The sequence below is a fragment of the Panthera pardus genome, unplaced genomic scaffold (assembly GCF_024362965.1).
Source record: "Panthera pardus isolate Hobbes unplaced genomic scaffold, ASM2436296v1 HiC_scaffold_5, whole genome shotgun sequence".
NCBI classification, from domain to species: Eukaryota; Metazoa; Chordata; class Mammalia; order Carnivora; family Felidae; genus Panthera; species Panthera pardus.
This window is the reverse complement of record NW_026526980.1, coordinates 5,481,446-5,505,304: the sequence shown is the minus strand read 5'-3', so window position 1 is coordinate 5,505,304 and position 23,859 is coordinate 5,481,446. Positions and strand designations below refer to the sequence as shown.

General features: G+C 43.5%; 1 protein-coding gene across 2 annotated transcripts in view; it reads left to right on the top strand.

The window, feature by feature from the left end:
- The window catches only part of GSPT1 (G1 to S phase transition 1), a 38,275-nt gene extending 15,685 nt beyond the window's left edge, over positions 1-22,590 (top strand). For both annotated transcript variants that reach the window (XM_019468613.2, XM_053894547.1), the window contains exons 4-15: positions 223-450; positions 1,446-1,479; positions 4,863-4,940; positions 6,901-7,081; positions 7,712-7,866; positions 8,264-8,404; positions 9,488-9,581; positions 10,588-10,668; positions 14,686-14,859; positions 15,733-15,822; positions 16,001-16,169; positions 17,871-22,590. In XM_019468613.2, the coding sequence (XP_019324158.1) occupies positions 223-450; positions 1,446-1,479; positions 4,863-4,940; positions 6,901-7,081; positions 7,712-7,866; positions 8,264-8,404; positions 9,488-9,581; positions 10,588-10,668; positions 14,686-14,859; positions 15,733-15,822; positions 16,001-16,169; positions 17,871-17,923 (1,478 nt within the window). In that variant the 3' untranslated portion in view covers positions 17,924-22,590. The remainder of the gene's footprint in view (positions 1-222; positions 451-1,445; positions 1,480-4,862; positions 4,941-6,900; positions 7,082-7,711; positions 7,867-8,263; positions 8,405-9,487; positions 9,582-10,587; positions 10,669-14,685; positions 14,860-15,732; positions 15,823-16,000; positions 16,170-17,870) is intronic.
- Positions 22,591-23,859: the final 1,269 nt, after the last annotated feature.

Sequence of the window (23,859 nt, the reverse complement as noted above, 5' to 3'; positions counted from 1 at the left end):
CAATCGCCCATAGTCTCTGTGTCAGCTCTGATACCAGAGTGGGGCCGGGCTTGAAAGCCATAATCCATTTCTGTTGTGAAAGATTTTCTTGCTTATGTTGCACTAGACATTAGGAAATGGAACTAAATATGCAAAATAACGTTAGTTGTTTGAAGGCATCTGTGTTTTAGAGTACAGATTGTGATTCTTTTTCAGAGTACTAAGTTAAGTGTCTTATTTCAGTAGAGAATGGGGAGACAGAAATGTCCCCAGAAGAATCATGGGAGCACAAAGAAGAAATAAGTGACGCAGAGCCAGGGGGTGGTTCCTTGGGAGATGGGAGACCCCCAGAGGAGAGCGCCCAAGAAATGATGGAGGAGGAAGAGGAAATACCAAAACCTAAATCCGTGGTTGCACCGCCAGGGGCTCCTAAAAAAGAACACGTAAACGTAGTATTCATTGGGCACGTAGGTAAGTTGCACTCATAGCGGTGAAAGAAATGACCGGTCATTGGGGTACATCAAACAGCTACTTGGAGATGTTTAGTGAAACTGAACTGAATTAATCTAAAAGGTTTCTGATTTTTAACTCGATAGGTTTTTTTTAAGCTGGCAAAAAATTGCCAACGCTTTGATTTTGAAGGTGGGACAGAGAAATAATTTTGTGATGGCACAGAAGCAGGAAGAAAATAAGCTTCAGTATGTTTGTATGTGATCCACACTGACGGCGGCTAAGCATCTTAAGACATTTATGAATTAATATCCTAGATAATGTGCTTCCTTTTTGGGGTGACTTCAGTTAATTTGTTTATTTTATGGGCTTCATCCAACCTAGATAGTTTCATTTTGTCTGACCTAGGAAATTAATTTGTTGTGACTTCTAGATGCTTGTCAAGTTGCTGGTTAGCACAAAACAAAACCCTGTTTAACGGACTCACACATTCCCTGACCATCTGACTTATCCCCCAAATTGTGAGAAAACACAGAATTATGTGTTCTTTTTTCCTTCCCTTTGTCTCTGCTTCCTCCTGAATATAATGCTATACCACACTATTTTAGTAGCAAGGACTGCCTCTGAAATTTATAAAGGAATGCCTGTATTTGCTAAAATTAGGGAAAGGCACACGACCTAAATGTAGTTCATAGTCATAGCTCTTTCGCTCTCCCCTGAGGATGCCCTTGGGTAATTGATATTCTGTTGCTGCTGTGCTCTTAGCTGAAGGTCAGAGAGCAGTCTGTTCAAGAATCTTCTTTATCAGTAAAGTAGTTCTCCATTCTTCTCTACCACGAGTACGAGTACGTCATTGTTGAGCTGGGAGGGGTCTTAGCAGCTTCATTTGCAAGCGACATCATGTAATTGTATGTGCTAAGCGGTACCTTTAGTTGTATTAGTGTATATAGTGGGTTTTGTTTTATTTTTTTGTACACCCGTGGTTTGCATATTATTGATGATGTTGTTACTTTCAGATGCCGGCAAGTCAACCATTGGAGGACAGATAATGTAAGTCTGTATTTTTTGTTAAATAATAAAGTTAATTTGACTGAATAAATTTTGGGCATTGTGAACATACAGTCATACAAAGGAAATCAAACAGGTCACCTGAAAAAGTTACAAAGACATTACCTGTAAGGAAAGCTGATGTTAATTAAGGAGGAATTTCTGCAGTGTGATCAGTTAGTATTTTCTAAATTTTTTTTGATGTTTATTTATATTTGAGAGAGATACAGACCTAGCTTGAGCGGGGGAGGGGCAGACAGACGCAGGCAGTCTGAAGCAGGCTCCAGGCTCCAGGCTCCAAGCTGCAAGCTGTCAGCACAGAGCCCAGCTCGGGGCCCGAACCCATGAGCAGTGAGATCATGACCTGAGCCGAAGTCGACCGTTTAACTGACTGGGCCACTCAGGCGCCCCAATCGTTAGTATTTTCTGATGGATTTTAGGCATTCCCTAGAATTCTTTTATCACTGTCCCACTCTCATAGAACATTAACTAAGTGTGTTTCTGAATGCTGTCTTTTACATTTTTTAAAATAAAAACTAAAATAGAACCCTAGATTATAGGCAATCTTAGTTTGCTTTGAATATCATTTTCTTGGGAATAATGAAAACCAGCACTTAAATCGGGTACTTGGGCAGGGGGATCTCATTTTTCCATATTGATCAGCTCTTAAATCCTAGGTGGATTAATCAAAGACAGGTAGTCTGGCTCACATGCTAAGATAACTTTTTGTCATATGTAGAAGCTGTGTAAGTATGCAAACATCATGGTTGACCTTTACAATATATTCTAGTATTGAAAATTTTATTTTTAAAGTTTATTCATTTTGAGAGAGAGAGAGAGCACACAAGTGGGGAAGGGGCAGACAGAGGAGAGAGAGAATCCTAAGCAGGTTCTGTGCTGCCAGTGCAGAGCCTGACATGGGGCTCTCTCTCACTAACCTGGATCGCATGACGTGAGTCGAGACCAAGAGTTCAGACACTTAACTGATTGAGCCACCCAGGCACCCCTGAAAAATTGTTTTAAGTAACAGGTCTTAGAATTTGGGGGCACCTGGCTGGCTCTGTTGGTGGAGCATGTGACTCCTTTTTTTTTTTTTTTTAGAGAATTTGATTCTTGAACTCAGGGTTTGGGATAGAGATTATTATTGTTGTTGTTTTTAATTATATTAAAAACTTTTTTAATGTTTATTCACTTTTGAGAGAAGGAGACAGAGTGTGAGCCGAGGAAGGAGAGGCAGAGAGAGACACAGAATCTGAAGCAGGATCCAGGCTCTGAGGTGTCAGCACAGAGCCCAATGAGGGGCTCTAACCCACAGACTATGAGATCATGACCTGAGCTGAAGTCGGACGCTTTACCGACTGAGCCACCCAGGCGCCCCCCTTTTTTAAAAAAGGTTTTAGGGGCGCCTGGGTGGCTCAGTCGGTTAAGCATCCGACTTCAGCTCAGGTCACGATCTTGCGGACTGTGAGTTCGAGCCCCGCGTCGGGCTCTGGGCTGATGGCTCAGAGCCTGGAGCCTGCTTCCGATTCTGTGTCTCCCTCTCTCTCTGCCCCTCCCCCGTTCATGCTCTGTTTCTCTCTGTCTCAAAAATAAATAAAACGTTAAAAAAAAAAAAAAAAGGTTTTACAGTTTTAATCCCTCCTACATTAGACCCCTTTTCTTTAAACCGTGTCATCCATCAGAGGATCTCAAGGGCATATCTTCATTATTTAGTAATCTTATTGGTAATCTTGGCCACCTTCTGAAAAAGTCTATAACACGCTTTAAAATAGGGTAATAAATAGAGATCCTTCCATCAATGGATGGAAGTGATGGGCCTGTTTGATTTTGTGTCTTAGGAGAATGTATATTTCTTGCTTATGGGCTGTAATTTTCACGGGTATTTCACTAGGATTCTGTGCTCAACTGGTTAGGAGCGTGCACTGTAGACGACTGCAGAGAACACAGAGGTGAGAGCTCAGAGGAAGGCTTTGGTTTGGATTGAGTCCGGGGAAGCAGTTCAGTATTACTAAGGAATTGTTTTAAAATTATAATCTTACTGGGGCACCTGGGTGGCTCAGTCGGTTGAGCGTCCGACTTCAGCTCAGGTCATGATCTCACGGACCGTGAGTTCGAGCCCCGCGTCAGGCTCTGGGCTGATGGCTCAGAGCCTGGAGCCTGCTTCCAGTTCCGTGTCTCCCTCTCTCTCTGCCCCTCCCCCATTCATGCTCTGTCTCTCTGTCTCAAAAATAAATAAACGTTAAAAAAAAAAATTTAAAATTATAATCTTACTTTGACAGTATTTTTAAGTATTGAATGTTGAAATGTATTAATAAGACTGAATTGCCTGAGCAACACTGTTAGAATTATTTTCTTTTATGTAGTATTTCTGTTTGCCCTTGAAAAAATGTTGATTCTGAAATAAGTTTAGACTTAGAAGTTTACAAAGGAATAGTACCGAGTTCCCATATAACTTTCTTTCAGCCTGCCCTACGTGAACGTTGTTAAATAACCATGGTACAGTCCTTAAACTCGGAAGTTCGCATTGCTGTAATAATCCTATTAACTAAACTCTGGCTCTTGAATTTTACCGGTTTCTCCCCACGTGGCATTTTCGGTTCTAGAATTCCACGTTGTGTTCAGTTGTTCCGTCCGCCAGTTTCCCATCTTTGTCTCCTCCAGCTTGTGACATTGCCTCGTTCTGGTCTCCCATGACTTCATCATTTGAAGGGTGCTGTTTAGGACGGTCTTCAGTATGGGTTCAACTGATACTTTTTCACATTTAGATTGTGGCCGTACATTTGGGCAAGAATCTCACACGGGATGTTGTGCTCTTCTCAGCATCCTGTCGGTGCCTCATGTCAGTATTCGATGGGTTTTCTTTTTTCAACTATTTTGTTTTATTCTTTTTTTTTTTTTAATTTTTTAATTTTAGAGAGCATGGGCGGGGGGCGGGGGAAGGGCAGAGAGAGAGAAAATCCCAAGCAGGCTTCACGCTCAGTGTGGAGCCTGATAGGGGGCTCGATCCCACCACCCTGGGATTATGACCTGAGCCGAAATCAAGAGTTGGACACCTAACCGACTGAGCCACCCAGGCACCCTTTAGTGTGTTTTCTCTACTCCTGGTCATATTAGCCAGGATTACTTGGTTCATGTGTTGTCTGCCTGGATTCTCCACTGTAAAGTTATTATTTTTCCCCTTTAAGTGTGGGGAGATAATTTGAGACTATGTAAATATCTTTTCCTCTGAAACGTTCCACGGCTTGAGCATCCATCAGTGGTTCCTTTATTTTAAAATAGCTGTTTTCTGGGGTTGAAATTCCCCTAAAGACCTTTAGAGTTTTCCTAAACTTCTCTGAGTAATTTATGAGCAATGGAATGTTTACTTTTGTTTTCTTTGATTGCAGGTATTTGACTGGAATGGTTGACAAAAGGACACTTGAGAAATATGAAAGAGAAGCTAAAGAAAAAAACAGAGAAACCTGGTATAGTATACCTTGACGGCACGATAAATTACTTTGAAGGAAACCCTGCCTACTGCTTCTCTAGTCTCCTGTGATATAAGCGCATGAGGTCTGAGATGGTGTCATAATACCGGAGAGGTGTCCTTTGCCCTCATACTGCACAGTGTATTGGCTCCGGATGACTTCGGAGCCTACACAGGGAGCCTGGGAACTTCCAAGTGTCAGTAATAGACTCGTGGGATAAATTCTAAACCATCCATTTGACGGGGTCATTACCTAACCACTAAAAAAACTGCATTTATAGAATTGGTAATAACCAGAAATCGAACTCAAGTTGCAGTGGAATTTGGGGAGAAAGCAGGTGACATGATCTTACTTAGGATGTGATCAGTAACGACGTAAATTAAACCCTGGAAAGAAAAAAGAGTGGACAGAATTATTGACAGTGCTTGCCTTTGAGTGGTGAGAGAAAGGGTCAGTTTTTTTTTTTCCTTCTAATCTTACCTTTCTTTTAAAAGTTCAGGTTTACCTGGGACATTCATGGTTTTTGTTTTGTTTTTTAATTATTCTGTATTAAGGGAAAAGATCTTTATCAATGTTGTACTAAAAATGGATTACCTACTATGAAATACAGATGATGAGTTATCTAAATTAATATGCACTATTATGAATGCTTTGAACTTACATAAATTGTTTTCACATGGCAAAGAAATACCAGAATAATTTTTAGCAGGTAACCATTGCTCCCAGATGGTTGTTCGCGGCTTTCACTTTTGAAAAATATCCCTAGATAGCGTTACTTGTATTATACTTGGTGCCAGGCGATTATAAAAACTCACAGTGATATTGGCATTGGTACTAAGTAGCCTTTCTGTGTAGTCAGCTTGTTTCCATAAATACTCTTTGCTTATAGAATATATATACGGGTTTTCCCCTGTATATCCAAAAGTAAAACATTCCTTTCAAATCTTTTGTAAGCCAAAATGGCATGAAGCAAAGAAGCAATGGTCATCAGTTTACCTGGAAAACATTTTTTGAGCATTCCCAGACTCAGAGGATAATCTCTCGGGCTTTTCTGATACCTCAGGACTCATCTGTGCTAACGGATACACACAATAAATGGCGATACAGCCCAGATGCGCAGACACAGTTCAAAGCTGCGACAGCTTGACGCAGAGATGCTGAGAGGCTCCTGGGGCAGAAGCGCGTGGTGTCGCCCTGGCCGCTCAGTGCCGTGTCTCGCCCTTCGCTGCAGAACAAACGCTGAACGCTAGTTTTGCTTTTCACTTTTTTTCGTTAAAAAAAAAAAAAAAAATCCTCTTTGAGTATCTTTCAGTTTGTAAGAACAGGTACTAAGGTAGGTTGTTTGTAAAAGCAAAGTGGCATAACGTGAACTTTCAAAAATCGGGATACCTGTAATTGCCTGGATATTTGTAAAAGCTATAAATGTTTGAATCACAATAATAAAAGTTTTATTCTATCAATTTTCATTTCTACCCAGTCCTATTCTTTTTTTTTTTTTTTTGAGAGAGAGCGAGCGCACAAGTGAGCCAGAGGCAGAGACAGAAAGAGAGAATCCCAGGACGGGCGGAAGGAGAGACGGGGAGACAGAGAAAAAAGCAGGGCTCATCACCCTGTGTGGGTCTCAGGCTCATAAATAATGAGATCGTGACCTGAGCTAAAGTCAGATGCCGAATGACTGAGCCACCCAGGCGCCCCGTGATTTTTTTTTTTTTTTTTTTTTTGATTTTTAAAATTTTTAAGTAATCTCCATACCCAACGTGGGGCTCCAGTTCACAACCCCGAGATCAAGAGTCGCACAATCCACTAACTGAGCCAGCCAGGCGCTGCTGTCCTGTTCACGATTTAAATGTTGTATTCTGGACATAAAGCTGGATGTCCTCATTATACCTTTAGCGGTAGAAGAATATCTTAAAAACTCATATGTTCTTAGTGACATTACTCTTCTAAATTACTTCAGGTACTTGTCTTGGGCCTTAGACACGAATCAGGAAGAACGAGACAAGGGTAAAACAGTCGAAGTGGGCCGTGCCTATTTTGAAACAGAAAAGAAGCATTTCACGATCCTGGACGCCCCTGGCCACAAGAGTTTTGTCCCAAACATGATTGGTGGCGCTTCTCAAGCTGATTTGGCTGTCCTGGTAAGAAAGACCTTTCCGGTCCACCTGTGTATTTGGTAGCAGCCCTGCTTCGTTGTGAAGTGTTTTGATTTTACCCTCGAACAGCTAGAACTCAGGTTGCAGCGAGCCGTAGCCTCCGGTCACAGACGTCACTTTTGTCTCACCTGCTCTCAAGCAATCTTTGTAATTGGATTCACGTAGGAAAACAGCGTTTCATCTTTTCTCTGCCGTCACTCCTATCTGTGACCGTGTCAGAACTTAGTGTCTGCTCAGTGTCATGCCTGATCCGTTTTGCATATTTCCCGTGTGCAGTGGGTACAAAACTGAGTAAGAAATGATCTGTTTTCTCAAGGCCTTTGGGCATTTTGCAGGGTCGTTCGCTTTGTCCGTGTGCCGGCACTAAGTCACATGCAGGTGTGAATTGTCAATTATAAAGGCGCGCTAGATTTTGGAAAATTAGGGGATCAGTACAAACATGTACCAAAATCTTCAGCCATCTAGATATCGGGATGTTCAAAAGCATGCATGGTATAACTCACTTATTTTTATTTTCTTGCAAAAAGCTTTGATAAAACTGAAAGGAAAGATACCCCGTTACTCGGAGGGTAGACGTGAATGTGTAAGAGTAAACTCTCGCATTTCTTGGAATAGGTCATCTCTGCTAGGAAGGGAGAGTTTGAAACTGGATTTGAGAAGGGCGGACAGACGAGGGAACACGCGATGTTGGCAAAGACGGCAGGTGTGAAGCACTTGATCGTGCTCATTAATAAGATGGATGACCCGACAGTGAACTGGAGCAGCGAGAGGTGAGCTTTGCCGTCTTCCTGGTCTGAACGGGCATCTTAGTGGGACAGAGGGTGGCTTTGCGACCGAGTGCTGTTTGCCCCTGCGGTTTTTCTGAAACCTTCATCTGTTGGGGGCGCCTGGGTGGGTCGGTGGGTTAAATGTCCGGCTTTGGCTCAGGTCACGATGTCGCGGTTCGTGAGTTCAAGCCCTGCCTCGGGCTCTGTGCTGACAGCTCAGAGCCTGGAACCCGCTTTGGATTCTGTCTTCCTCTTGCCTCTCCCCCTCTCATGCTCTGTCTCTGTCTCTCTCAAAAGTATAAATAAACATTAAAAATTTTTTTAACCTTGATGTGTTTAATGATGAAACTGGAGTTCACTTGTTTCCTATTATAATGGAGTTATTTATAAATATTCATAGATACGAAGAATGCAAAGAGAAACTAGTGCCATTTTTGAAAAAAGTTGGCTTCAATCCCAAAAAGGACATCCACTTTATGCCCTGCTCAGGACTGACTGGAGCAAATCTTAAAGAGCAGTCAGATTTCTGCCCTTGGTACACGTAAGTAACCTTTTCTTCTGTTGAGAAAAAATTTATGTCTTTATAAGTAATCTCAGTAAATACTTTCTCTGACTTCGGCTTCAAAAACACCATGACCTTTGCCCATTTGGTAATCGTGTGGTCTTTTTGTTAATTGAGTTGGGAGAGTTCTTTATGTACCGAGTAGAAGTCCTTTATCAGATAAATGATGTGCAGATGTTTTCTCCTCGGGGACACCTTTCTTGATGGTGTCCTTTGAAGCACAAAAGGTTTTAATTTTGATGAAATCCAGTCTGTGTTTTCTTTTGTTGGTTGTGCTTGTGGGGACATACTTGGGAAAACGTTGCCTAACTCAGGCATGAAGACTGAGCCACACTACTTTCTTCGAAACCTGTTGTGGTTTTAGCTCTTACAGTTAGATGTCTGCTGCATTTTGGGTTCCTTTTTTTTGTTAAAGTCTTGATTACTGAGCTTTTGTGAGTTTTTCAAATTGGGAAGTGTCTCTGAATTTTATTAGTATTACTATTACTATTTTTTCTTCCAAGGTGGTTTTGGCTATTCTGGGTCCCCTGAATATCTTCACGAACATTAACATCAACTTGTCACCTTGTTCCAAAAGGCAGCTGGGATGTTCATGGGGAGTGTGCTGAATCTGTAGATCGCTTTGGGGAGCATTGCTGTCTTGGCAGTATGAAGCCTCCCAATTCATACACTGTAGCATTACAGAGGAAATGATTTTATAGAATCCTGATTTTAGAGCTGGAAAAGTCCGTAAAAATTAAGGAGCAGAATGTAGCCAATTTATTACAAACTAGGCCATTTGCTATAAAATATTTTCTAAATCTTAAGTTTATGAGGAAGCTTTTTTATTATATTTATATAATATTTATTATAATATATTCTATATTATAGAGCTATTTATTTTTTTCGTTTTCTGAAGAATAAAGGAAATGAACTGGATAATAAATTGGTTGAATGAGCGAGTACGTGGGTAGAATGGAAGTATTATTAGAACTGTTTTTTGTATAAAGTTACAGTCCTGTAATTTCTTAAAATTTTAATACTTATGTTGCTGCTCTTTAATGGATATTATTATGTTTTCAGTGGTTTGCCATTTATTCCGTATTTGGATAATTTGCCAAACTTCAATAGATCAGTTGATGGACCAATCAGGCTGCCAATTGTGGATAAGTACAAGGTACCCTGAATGTTCAAGAAATTGGGTTTTATGGGAGGTGAAATCATTGTTTTGTGTTTTACATTATGAAACAGTCCTGATAATTAACAACATAGCATAGATGTCTCTCTTTTTTATTGTTTTTAATGTTTATTTCTTTTTTTTGAGAGGGAGTGAGGGAAGGGCAGAGAGAGAGAGGCAGACACCGAATCCAAAGCGGGATCCAGGCTCCAAGCTGGGAGCGTAGAGCCCAACATGGGACTCGAACCCATGAACTGTGAGATCATGACCTGAGCCCAGGTCGGAGGCTTAACTGACTGAGCCACCCAGGCGCCCCTGGAGGTCTTCCTTAGTGGCCATATGTTGTTTAGTGATATAGATGGATCGCAATTTAATCAGCCAGCCTACTTCATTTAAGCTGTTCCCCACTAAGCCAATAATCGTTTTTTAGAGAGAAAGTCATACAAGGAAAAACTGCTGGAGGCAGAGGATTTACACGTTATGGTTGATGGATACTGACCAGTAGCCTTCCAGATACTGGGAGCAGAGTACGTGAGTGCTGGTCGGACCGCAGCCTCAACAACGCGCTTTTGAAGTGTTATCGATGTCATGCTTTGCCCTCCTCAAATACTTCATTCTGTCAGTAGCTCCATGCTACATTTTTTGAACGAGTATTTTTCTAATTTTTTGTATGAGGAAGCAGGCTCAGATTTTCAGAGAATCGGAGTGAATTGAAACAAATAATTCAGATCTTCACGTGTAAAATTCTGTGCTGTTTCCAGTAGCGTGCTTTTTTAGATGTGAGGCACCCTTCTTAGTGTCACCACTGTACATGTGCCGATGACAAACAATATGGAGTATTTGTTACCTGTCCCGTGTTTAAGATTAGTCCTAAGCATTCTGCCACTTGAGCTATAGATTTTCTTTTATGAGTAAGCCCCATAAGATTTCACTTGGGGTTGTTGAACTGTTGTAGAATAGTAATAAAAGTCTGCAACTCCGTGTTTTTAATTTCAAATTTAAACAGGATATGGGCACCGTGGTCCTGGGAAAGCTGGAATCAGGATCTATTTGTAAAGGCCAGCAGCTTGTGATGATGCCAAACAAGGTAAGAATTAGTAATGGTCTTATTTGGATTTCGTCTTGAAAACAGTAGCAAGGAGCTAGAACTTTTAAAAAAAATTAGGGATTTCCGTTAAAAGAAAACTTTTAAAATCCATGACTACATTTTATTAACGTCACGTGCACAGTTTACTACAGAGTAAGTGGTATTACGGTGACCCAGTGACAGATGGGGAGGGGCCAGCACCATGTTAGAGCTAAAAGGTTTATCAAGACAGCTCTGCCTCTGTTCTTTCACAAGAGGTGGGTAGGGGTCTGGAGTGGTTAAAGTGACTTGTTGCTCTTAACACATTGGGTTATCGAGCAAGCCAGGGATGAAAAGTCAGGTTTAACCATGGTATCATTGGCCTTTTTTTTTTTTTTTTTTTTTTCTTCTTGTACATAGTTATGTTGGATACTATAATATAACGTATCCCATCTGTGTTCCTTACCTGTTTTTAGAGAAGAGGGTTTGCCTTAATCATAAATGAGTCTCGTGTGAATTCTTTCTTCCTGTCGTTCTGTAAGTTGTTTACTGTTGGAGAGGGTTTCATTCAAGCACGCAGAACCCCCATGAATTCTTCCTTTGTGTTACGTCTGACTGCTCAGTTGCTGATAATGACAGACATGTAACTAAGGAACTGTTACCTGCCTCCCAGAGCGCCCTTCTCTCCCAGCTCCAAAGATGTTTGTGTAGGAAAGTAGGCCTGAGCCCTCAGAACCTCCAAATAGAGATTTTTTTGGGTTTAAGGGAGAATTTCTTCACCATGCTTATTCTAGGCACAGTGAATTAGGAAAAGTATCCCTTGCCACTGTAATGTTTGGGTATAATTGGCGCCTTACAAATTGTACTTTGAGGTTTCTTGATACCTTATGCATTGGAGACTGGAGTAGCCTCTCCTGGTCTCTTTTACCAAGGTATTTATCGCCGCAGTTGAATGTCAGGGACAGCGAATGAAAATAGTGCTCATTGTAAATCCGTAGAGCAGTCACAGGAGTAGTTTGGTCGTGGTGATGGAAGGCAGATTGGTGGTTCCAAGAGGTGAGGGGACAGAGAATGGGGAGTGACTGGTTAATGAAAGGCACAGTTGCCTTTTGGGGTGATGAAGATGTTCTGGAACTAGATAACTGGTGATGGTTGTACAATATTGTGAAATGCCAAGTGGCTGCCCCTGAATTGTACAATGGAAAGTGGCTGAAAAAGGTAAACTTCATGAGTGTGCCACCACAACAGAGAGAAAAGTACAGTCTGCTGTGAGCAAGTGACCTAGTGCCAGGCCCTAGCCGTTGGGGAGGCGTCCTCGTAGGCCCGTTAGAGCTGCTTGCCGGGCAGGTCGCTGTAGCAGGGCTGTGGCCGTTAGGGAAGCCTTAAAAACTCCGTTCGCTTTAGTCCTGCTGAGTCTCCGTGGAACAGAGTTCAGTATTTTAAAAGACACAGATGCCTATCTTACATTAAAAAATTAATGGGGAGGTAACCTCCGAAATGGGAGAAAGTAATTGTATATCATTAATCTGAGACAGGGTTAAATCCAGAATATATCAAGAACTACGGGGTGCCTGCCTGGTTGGCTCAGTTGGTTGAGTGTCCAACTCTTGATTTTGGCTCAGGCCCTGATCCCAGGATCATGGGATCGAGCCCCAGGTTGGGTTCCTCACTGAGCTTGGAGCCTGCGGAAGATTCTCTCCGTCTCCTTCTGTCCCCTCCCCTGCTCACGCTCTGCTGTCTCTCAAAATTAAAAAAAAAAAAAACAAAACCCAAGTCCTCAAAAAAAAAAAAAGAAAAGAATCGACTAAACAATGAGCAGGGGTCTTACACCTGTCTCCGAAGATGTACAGCTGGTCAGCAGGCACCTGAAAAAGATCTCAGCGTCTCTGATCATCAGGGGAATGCAAATCGGAACCACAGCGAGACGGCGCCTCGCACCCGTCAGGATGGCCACCGTCAAAACCCCAAATAGCAGATGTCGGTGAGGGTGTGGAGAAATTGGAAAACCCTCGTACGCTGTTGGCGAGAATGTAAGCGTGCACAGCGGCTATGCCAAAACATAACGATGTTTGCTCCACATTTTAAAAATAGAATAATTACACGATTCAGCAGTTCCACTTCAGGACATGTGCCCGAAAGAAGGGAAGGCAGACCTCGAAGAACCAAGAACCGATATCCACAGCACCACTTACAAAAGCTGAAATGGAGAAGCAGCCGATCATGGCCATTGACCGATGAGGAGACAAACGAAACGTCTGTACGTACAATGGACTGTCATTCAGCTTTTCTGACATAGGCTTACAGCATGGATGAGCCTCAGGGGCCTTGTGCCAAGTGAATGGATAAATGATGTATGATTCCACTTAGGTGAGGTATTTAGAGCAGACAATCCTTAGTGCCTTTTTTTTTTTTCCTTACTTTTTGAGAGTCCGCACAAGCAGGGGAGGGGCAGGGAGAGGGGGACAGAGGATCCCAAGCAACCTTTGTGCTGACAGGTAGACAGCAGCAAGCCCAATGTGGGGCCCGAACTCAGGAACCATGAGATCGTGGCTATAACTGAAGTCGGGCACTTAACCAACTGAGCCGCCCAGGTGCCCCTTACCTTTCATAAACCAAGAGAATTTGTTGGCCTCTGTCTTAATTTTTGAAACTGGATTAATTTAAAGATTGGACTGGCCTCATTGCGTTAAGCCGTAGAAGAGCGTGTTTGGGAGAGGGATTGTCCCGCTGGATTATTGGACAGAAAGTAGCAGACAGTACTTGTTAGTTTGTGTGCGGTCGGACTGCTGGTTTCTGCCCTTTTGTCCTGTTACCGTAAAGACTTTAGCTAATAAATCTGGCTCCATCTCACTTCTTGGAAGGAATTTCGACAGCTGTCAAAAAGGTCTAAGCTGCCTTCTGGGAAAGGAGAGCGTTTTGGGTCGGGGAGGGGAGACTGGAGTTCAGCCCGCCGCGGAGGGGAAGAGTGCATTCTGGATTCGCCGCCCCTTACCTGCCGTCACCAGGTTGTTTTGTTTTGGGGTATGTGTTTTAAAATGACGAATTCTCTCCAGGGGCAGAGACGGAGTAAAGTAAGGCAACGCTTGTGGGTATTGCTTTTCCCACTTTTTCCCACCGGTATGCTCTTTTTTAAATAACTGGTAAGAGGGGCGCCTGGGTGGCGCAGTCGGTTGAGCGTCCGACTTCAGCCAGGTCACGATCTCGCGGTCTGTGAGTTCGAGCCCCGCGTCAGACTCTGGGCTGATGGCTCGGAGCCTGGAGCCTGTTTCCCATTCTGTGTCTCCCTCTCTCTCTGCCCCTCCCCCGTTCATGCTCTGTCTCTCTCTGTCCCAAAAATAAATTTAAAATAAATAAATAAATAAATAAATAAATAAATAAATAAATAAATAACTGGTAAGAGATGGCAGTTTTACCATTCGTGACATTTGGTACATTCACAGCTGTCACCGCTGTCAAGTTCCAGAACGTTTTCACCATCCCAGAAGGAAATCCTGTACCCATTAGTCGGTATTCTTTTTTTTAATGTATGTAGTTTTAATGTTTATTGTCGAGATAGAGCGGGGGAGGGGCAGAGAGAGAGCGAGACAGAAGATCCAAACAGGCTCTGCGTTGAGACCGCAGCCCGATGCGGGGCTCCTCGAACTCCTGAATCGTGAGATCGTGACCTGAGCCGACGTCAGACGCTTAACTGACTGAGCCTCCCAGGTGCCCCTAGTGACTGTTCTTTCAAAGCTTAATTGTTCAGAAAACTTTGGAGACGTACACTCTTCAGATATTTGGGGTTGAGAGGTAGTAGAAACGGTGTCCTTTGAAATCCTAGAATGTAATCATCGTAATAAAAATGACGTTCATCAAATTCAAATCCAGATGTTAGATTCAGTGTTAATAAACGTTCTGGCTCATCCACGATTTGCAGGAAAATGGCTTGAAGGGACCATTCGGATCACGTTACATTCTGCCGTGCAGCGCGTGTGTCCGAAAACCTCCAGTTTGGGGTTTATTTGCATGTGTTTTTTTCTGTTTTGGTTTTTTTTCAAGCACAACGTGGAAGTTCTTGGAATCCTTTCCGATGACGTAGAAACTGATTCTGTAGCCCCAGGTGAAAACCTCAAAATCCGACTGAAAGGAATTGAAGAGGAAGAGATTCTCCCAGGATTCATCCTTTGTGACCCTAATAATCTTTGTCATTCTGGACGCACATTTGATGCCCAGGTAGACTAGTCATTGTAATTGCCTTAGCGGTCTTCACCCTCCATGTGCAATTAGAATGTAAATGCTCTTTGCCTGATCACTGGTGACCCTCCATCGTGTGTAGCAGGGGAATGAGATAGGGGAGGTCATACATACATATCACGGCCACCGCGATGTGTCACACACACCCGGTCTTCAGGAGGTGGTATTCTTCGGAAGTTCCTTTTTAGTTTTGGTCACCTGTTGGTAAGAAATATTACGACTTAACATTTTGCTCAGAGCATCTTTCCCTTGAGGAGACCACAGCCACCTTGGAAATGAGGCTGTGTCTGTTTCTTCAGAGTAAGTCCCCTTCCAGACACGAAGACACAGGGTGTCCGTGTTCTTAGCTACGTGACCTCCCCACAGGGATGATGGAGCACGACTGGCGTAGCTCACAGAATTTTCGAGTTCTGTCACGAGCTCCTGTGACTAGGCAGGATAGGTTTTGATGCTGGGTACGGGGCTGTTTACTTCTGCTGGGCCTTAGTCATTGCGAATTGGATAAAACTGAAGTTCACAGCTGGAACAAAACAAATGAGAACCAGCTGTAGTGCCAGTGAGTTCCTTCACTCCTCGGGGAGGAGATGGCTTGGAGAGACAGGCTTCTTAGGGCAGTCTGCCTGCTGGGTTTCTAAAGTCGGGCTGTGGCCTAGAAGATGGGTAGGGGAAGCATCTCCGCGGTCACGCTTGGATGTCAGGCCGCTTGACCCAGCACTTCTAACTCAAAAATAAGTTCAGTTGGTGTCCTGCCGAGATGGTGAGTTCCACGTTCCGGTGGTACGAAGTGGCTCTGCGGGACGGTCAAGTCTGTTTCACCCCAGGGATAAAGATGTGCATTGTTTTGTTTGACAGATAGTGATCATAGAGCACAAGTCCATCATCTGCCCGGGCTATAACGCGGTGCTGCACATTCACACCTGCATTGAGGAAGTCGAAATAACAGTGAGTCGCGATTCTTTGGTCATTAAGAGCACCGGGGGCTTTGTTGGTGTATGGGTTCGGAGATCGTCTCATCTCGATCATTTTGGATCGGCACCAGTGAGGCACTCGTATCTGCACTCCTTGTCTTAAAGGTTCTTTCACTCGGCACCGTTGTGATCTCCTCCTTTTTCTTGGACAGGCCTTAATTTGCTTGGTAGACAAAAAATCAGGAGAGAAAAGTAAGACCCGACCCCGTTTCGTGAAACAAGATCAAGTATGCATCGCTCGCTTAAGGACGGCGGGAACCATCTGCCTTGAGACCTTCAAAGACTTCCCTCAGATGGGGCGCTTTACCTTAAGGGATGAGGGTAAGAGTACCGCACGCATCACGAGTTTGTAGAAAACTTGGGTGCGTGTTTTGTGACAGATTCCTGTAACGTTTTATGAGCGGAGGGAATTGAACAGCAGACCGAATCGGCCGTGCATTTTAGCAGTATATGCTGTAGTTGTAAGAATCTTAATTTTGATCTCTTGCAAGGAGTGGGCTTTGAGAGTTGGTTTATTTACTAAACAAGACGTTCTCTGAGGAAATCCTTTGTACCGTGAGTGATTGAAGCCCATCCTGGAGGGCTTAACCCTGGAAGGCACATTTTTTGCCATACGAGCCTCTGCGGTAAAACCTTGTCATTTCTGTGGTCAGAAGACATTTGAAGATCAAGTCTGATAAAACATTCACTACATGGATATGGGGGGGGATAAAAGGGATACAGAAGCTGATGGTCTTTTAGCACCTAATTTTTACAGAGGTTTAGTAGCGTTTTTATGTGAGTGTTGGTGTCCTTCTGCCTACTTCCCAGTGAATCTGAACAACTGTGCTTTTCCTGTCTTGTGGCCGTGGAAGTCTTTGGTAGCATGAAAACACAGCGGCTCTTAGTAAATGGCTCCCTGTGGCTTATTAGTATTTCTGACTTAGGTAACTAAGTTTAAGACGGTGGAAAACCTTACATAAAACACTGTGGCTCAGCTGAGATACAGAATCGGCAGCTCAGTTAGTCCCGGTTCTGTTCGACAGAAAACGATGTGTCTCCTGCGTGTCAGCAGCTGTGCAGAGCACGGGGAACACAATGTGTCCAGTTCCCAGACCTTCCTTCAGACCTTCCTTCAGAGAAATCTGTACGGAGACCGGCTCCATTTTATTTTAAAGTCTGTATCTGGTACTAGTGAAGCTGGTCACTGGGTTTGTCCTGTTCACATAACAAAATGAGAACCTTAGTTGCCGGTTAGAACCTGATAAAAATCAGTCGGCCAGGAGAAAGTAACCTAGCAAAAGTGTTTAACCCCAGAGTTACTTGTTTTCCTAAGGAGGTGCTTGGCTTTTAGGTTCTTCACGTGACCTGATGGGATTCGAACCTCTTAAAATAGGACTGAGAACTCCTCTTAACAGCTTTATTGAGAGAATTTATATACGTTGAAATTGACTTGTTTTCAGTGTACAATTTCATGAATTTTTGTGGGTTTACAGGGTGTACAGTCATGACCACATTCTGATTTTGGAATATTCACAACATCTTAAAAAAAACAAAAACAGCCCTTACACCTGTTTACGGTCGCTTGGTATTCCTCTTCCCGGCCAACCACAAATCTTCCCCTCTCTGCCTTTTTTGGACATGCCATATAAACAGAACCATACACTTTGTGGTCTTCAGTATCTAGTTTATTTTGCTTGGCACGTTTTTGAGGTTCGGCTCCGTTAGGACACGTATGTAATTCATTCCTTTTTATTGCCAAATACTATGCCGTGGTACAGGCGCTCCACAGTGTACTTGTCCACACACGGGTTTGTGATAACAGGAAATGTAGTTTCTTTTCGGCTCCCCCCACCCTCCAAAGATCCACTTACTGAGACGACCTGATGAGAAATCACACCTTTGGTGGTAAAGCCAGTCAGTAATTTGCATTGTGAAAAATAGTTCTATGTTTTACAGTAATCAGCTTTAATACCTCACATAGCTTTGCTGTTAACTACTGAAAAGGGTTTTTGTTTGTGTTTCTTTAAATTTCATTTCTAGGTAAAACCATTGCAATTGGAAAAGTTCTGAAACTGGTTCCAGAGAAAGACTAAGCATTTTCTTGATGACCCTGCACAGTACTGTGAGGAAAATTGACTGCAAAAGCCTACTTCACACCGCCTTCTCTCATTTTCTGCCCATTGACAAACTTCTCCCCATATTTTGCAAAGACGAAATTCACAGCAAAAGTCCACATAATGTCAGCTTTCTCATATTGAGAGCTCTGCTATGCCACTGTTGAATTTTCCCCCAGGTTTTTTTTCCCCTCCCCTCCCAAACTCTGCTTCCTTGGACAGATTTGGCAATAGCTTTGTAAGTGATGTGGACATAATTGCCTACAATAATGAAAACTTACCGGAATTTTTTTATTTTTCATCTTCCCCTTAGACCTACTTAGTCTTTTTCCCCCAGGCAGATCATTCTGAGTGTGCGAGTGTGTGTGCACATGTTACAGAGACAACTACCATGTTAATAAAATATTCAATTTGAAATCCTTTTCGGTATTTGAATTGCTTTTGAATAATATTTTTTATCTGGATGTAACACTGTTGCATTAGCTTTTTAACTTACCAAGTAACTGAGTACATTTTATTGCTTGGACTTTTCTAAACTCCTTCCCCTATCCACTACTTTAAATGAGGCATTTACAAACGACGTTCGTGTTTGTATTAAAGGAAAGAACTCGTTGGACCCCTCCTTTTGATGGCTAATGCATACATACAGTTAAACGCCTTTATGCGACGGTGACGCTGCTTTCGTAGGTCTGTCCCTTACGTTCTGCCAGTTTGTATTTTAACACGACTTCTTAAACACAGTAAGTTGTCTTAAAGTTAAAGAACAGCATACTGTCGTTTTTATAAGTAAAGCATAATGAAATTGTACCCCTACGGAAAATTCCATTCACTCGTTAAATTAGCGGAATTTGCAATAAAGACAGCATGTTGAGACCTGGCAAAAAATGCCTCCTTTAGTATTTATAAGAGCTGCATGCATCTAGTATGAAAACCCGTATCAGTCGCAAGTGCCACTTCTACGAACGACACCGTTTACTATCTGTGTCGGTAATTTTAAAGGCTGGATGATCCTGCTGGCGAAAGCTGCATCTCGTCCAGCAACTAAATGAACACCTATTTAGAGCCACCCGAATCTGCACGGACGGAAGTTAGCAGTGATCAGTGGAATCAAGCACAGTATCGACATTTTTCTATTATTTGAAACTGTTTTCTTAAATAGAAAGCTGAAATTTGCTAACCTGTAATTTGGAAGAGCCACACTGGAGCATTGTGGGGGTTTTTAGATGGAAGGCTGACTTTCGACTGCAGCTGTCGTGACTTTGAAATTTTTAACGAGAGTAAGTGGGAAATGGAAGAGCCGCTTTCTGCGTTTCCTGGGAAGCCCCTCACCCCCCAACCAACGCCCTTGATTTTCAGTGTTGCCGTTTGTCAAAGACCTGACCTCTTTTAGACTGTGGTTTATCTCGAAATAAGATACTTTGTAATTGTGTATTTAATGTAGTGTGCCCTGTAATCTTCCTCAGAAAAGAAAAGCCTAGTCAGACTGCATTTCCAGTCACAAAATATAAAACTTAATCTAATTCTGTTCTCTTAACTTTCGAATTACCATGCATTTCATGAACGAGGCTGTACCTTAGGGACGGAGCAAAGCTCTTGCCCTAAAGCTCCCTAGAACCATACTCGTGGCTATTAAAGTGCATGAAATTTAGCTAAATTTTACTATGTCTGCAAATCTCTGGGCTTTTATTTTTCGGGGAAATAGGGGAGGTCTAATCCGTACTTAACTTTTTTGTACTTCCAAGGTAATAGGAACAGAATAGCAGTTGCCTAGATTTTAATGAATCTTTAAACGCGTAAGAGTTGTTGAAATTATTTCCAAAACTAGATTTCCATTTTTAAACTGAACTCATTTTTGAAAACCAGTTCTGTTTGCTATTACAACATTTACACTTCTAGAATATCAGGCACACGTTGCCAAGACTCTGCCGCAAGACGAACGGATGCCGGCTGTGAAAGGCCTACGTCTCAAAAAGAAAAGATCACGAAGATAAGTCAAATGACGAAAGAAAGATCTCACCGGATTCGTTTTACATTTGTGCAAATAATCAGATGCTTTAAAAGAAACCTCGCTGTTTAATTTAACCACCACCTTACGTTCTGTGGGCTTTGAAGTTCTTCGGGAAGTGCGCGCGCGTCGAAGAGCGCTGATAGATTTTAAACTCCTGGTGACCCTGGCCGGTGACCTGGTTGGGGAAATGCAGCGTGTGAAGGGAGCTGGCCGTGGGCGATGCCAGGCCCTTCCAAAGCAGTTCGGATTCCTGTGCTGCCGTTCTGTTCTCTGCAAGCGCACGTGTGCTGCTGTGGCTGACGGTGCAAACGCAGGGTAGCTGACCGCAGACGAGGGTGATACAGACCGAAACAGTTTGTTCTCTGGCTTTGGCGTAGATACGTTAGAATCACAACTTTCTTTGCATCTCTTTGCATTCATGTTCTGGATACAACTTTCATGCTTGATTATTCATAGTTTTTTAAATTAATGAATTTAAGACAAGAAAGCTATCCTTGAAATGAACATCTTAAGTAACTGCCATTTTCCACCCTTGACTGCGGGAGAGGGGTAAATCTAGCATCTGTTTCTTGTCTTTAATTTGCCAAAAAGGACTTGTCCAGCGAAAGTCCACGTAAAACCAAACCCAAAGAGTCGGACCGAGCAGCTGTCGCCATAAAACGAGGTGACAGAGAGTAAAGTGTTCTTGAATAATGAAGCCCGTGCGTATTTCTTCGTTTGGAACTGAAAGTCTCGAAATCTGTGATACCTGGATATCAGACCTTTGTAAGTTGTGAAAATACAGGCGGTTCGCCATAACGAGTGGTAATTCACACTGGTCACGAGAACGGCTTTTCCGGGATGCAATGGACTTTGAAGGGGCTGATGCGCTTGGACCGTGACGGAAGTGCTGCGGGATATTTGGGGTCATACTTTCCATCAGATGTGGTTTTGCGACCCAAGAACAAGGCGAGCCTGCGCTCAAACGCTGCTTCCGTGATGAACTCTTGACAAAACCCCGCTAGACTCCCTGGCATCTTCGGGAACACTAGTCCCCGGCTGTCACCGCTCCGCGGTCTGTGAGGACGGTCCCACGGGGCAGCGTTTCAGCTGCCCTCCTTGCTGTCAGCCTTCCTCACGGCCCCGCCACTGCGTCCCTGGTGGCTTCGCTGCCTTGGGGAGGGACTTCAGGTAGTCGAGGGGCAGATCGTTCTTAGGACCGCTCTGACCATCCGGCGACTTTGAAACCTTTAAAACCCTTTGTGAACATTCTAGTTTGCTGCACTAGAGCGGACTGTTGAACGATCCGATGTTCTGGACAGGGTTGGCCTACCTTCTCAGAGAAACTGTGCTAGTAATCCTCTCACAGACGTGCGTGAGGCAGACGGCAGTCAGCAGGATTTAGGGGACGATATTCTGTCTCCAAATGCCATGGCTTCTATTTCCTCCAGCTCCTTTCTCAGTGACCCTAGCACGATGCCGTCTAATACGTCCACGCTTTGTTTCTTCAGAGATCGCCGTGGCAGCCGCTTGGTAAATAAATAAATGTAATTTCACATGCACAACTCAGACGACTTCTTGGTAGGTTTCAATTTAGCCGTCAGTTGGTTAGATTAGATTTCCTAGTGAGTGGAATCGGAACTGTTTTTATTTGCCTCAAGACAGTTCAGTGGATTCCATTTGAACCAATTTACTGCCAGAATTCAGGTCAGGTAGGTTTGGTTCAACCTGTGATGGTTTGGGCTCTAGGGTACTGTTGACTTTTGGTATCCTAGAACATACTGAGACTTCCCTTCAGTCAATACGCTATTTCACATACCTCTAATCCAATGCTTCCTTGAAACAGTAATATGCTAGCCGAGCCAATTACTAAGGAATGTTCTCAGCGCCTGGAGGTTGGGGAGTGGACAGGAGAACCTGGTACGTTCTCCAGCGTCAGGGAAAAGCGGATAGGCACCACGTCCGATGAGGCGGAATTTTGCAAGCAGCCGTCGGAATGGGAACTGTCTTTTCTACCTTGCCACACACGCCACTGTGCCCTTTAAAACCTACCACTGGAAACCTCAGGTCTGTGGCCAGCCAAGGTGGAAGGACGTTTCGTGCTTCCCGAGGCTCCGCACGTCCCCCCGAGTCCCTGCTGCCTCCTTCCCGCTGCCCGGGGCTCCCGCGCTCCTCAGGGGACCATCCACATGCTTGAGGTGCACCTGCGCTCTGAGCCCAAGGTCTGCGTTTTAGGGACCCCCCCTGGGCTCTCAGAAATGGACCCCCCTGAGTTGACAAGTTTCTTCTGTTCTAAAGGAAATGGGGATCTCTCTCAGGCCAGGATTTAGCGACTAGGTTTTACTAAACAGCATAGGACAATACCTAGCTCTCATTTTTAAAAAAAAAAGCCAGAGAATTCAAGGGAACGGAGTAGTAGGTCTGCTGGGGTTTTTAACCTGATTCCAAAGCGTGGCAGAATGCTCTCTAGGTAGGAACGGTGGGAATCCAAGGTAGAGAGACCTTTTTCTTATGATTTGTAGCTACCTACTGTGCCTGACTTGATGCCTGTGTGAGGATTAAGCCCCTAGTCGCTCTTGCAATTATTCAAATGACTGAAGTTAAAAAAAAAAAAATTGCTTTTGTAATAACAATAAAGATTGTCATCTTCCCTTTTGAAGGATTTGTCTGTGTGTTTACAGTTGCCTATCCTGTCATACCCTGTGTGTTTCTGTCCCTTCTTCACATCGTTTCTTCCTGCCTCAGGGCCTGGAACTATCTAGCAGCAGATGTGGACGGGTCCCCTCAGCTCTTTGACGGAGGAACTTGCACATGTGTGGTCTGCTCGCACATGGTAAGCAAAGGCCTCTGTATGGCCCACGTGACTGAGTCTTAACAGCCATGTAGGAAGTCCGAGGTGCCTAATCATAAATATCACAGTACATGGTTTTTAAATGAACAGAGTTGGGGAGCCATCAGGGATTCCGTCACAAGTACGAACCTCTGTGTTCAGGATGTTTAGTAACAATCAAGAAAGGAAGGGCCCGGAGAGAAGAAATTAATGGTAGAGAGGCAGTAAACACAGTGGTTCGGGGGATGGCAACAGTATGTTCCTGCATATTCCTTTGTCTCTGTGAGACCGAATGAGTTCTTGCTTAAACAATCTTAGGTGACAGGTTTTGGGAATCGGTCTGCAGTACAGGTGTTTGGCATGAATGAGTCTTAAAGGCTTGCTATTAAAGCTTGCTCTTAAAGGAGGGGTTCATATTAGGAAAGTTCTAACTAAGTGGCTTGTGAGTAACCACAGGGGTCAACACGTTTCTACTCTTCAGGGACAGGATCACCATCCCCGCACGGCAAACCCTGTGGCCTAAACGTGTCTGGGCATCCAACCACTCATGGGCACTGGACTGCGGCACGTAAAGACTGACCGGAGAGAATTCTAGATCTCCTGGCCCATGGAAGTGGTTTCAGAGACACCCGTTCTATCGATGCGTGTTAAAGCAGAGATAGAGCACCAATACCTTGGACTCGGTAGCTTTGTAGTGAAGAAGTAGAGAGATCTAGGATAAATGATGGCCAGGTTACAATAAAAGACGTTTAAAGTTTTCCGAATTTAAAAAGACCTGAAAAAACCCCACAAAACGGCAGTTTCTTTGACCGTGGGAAAAACCAGGTTCTGGAAGATACTTTCTCTTTAACCTCTATAGTGACAAGCTCATCTATTTTAAGTCTCTGACCATTTATGGCCATTGTGACCATACATGACGAATTTGGAAAGTCCTGTACTGCAGTGGTACGTGTTTTTGTTTCCTTACATTCATCCTGTAAATCCAGTCTAGAAAGTGAAATTTTTGTTACCATGAATATGTATTTCCTTTAAATTCTTTCTGAAGGCTCTTTGTGCCCAAATTCCTTGCATGAAATATTTTCCTGTTTTCTGCTAGAA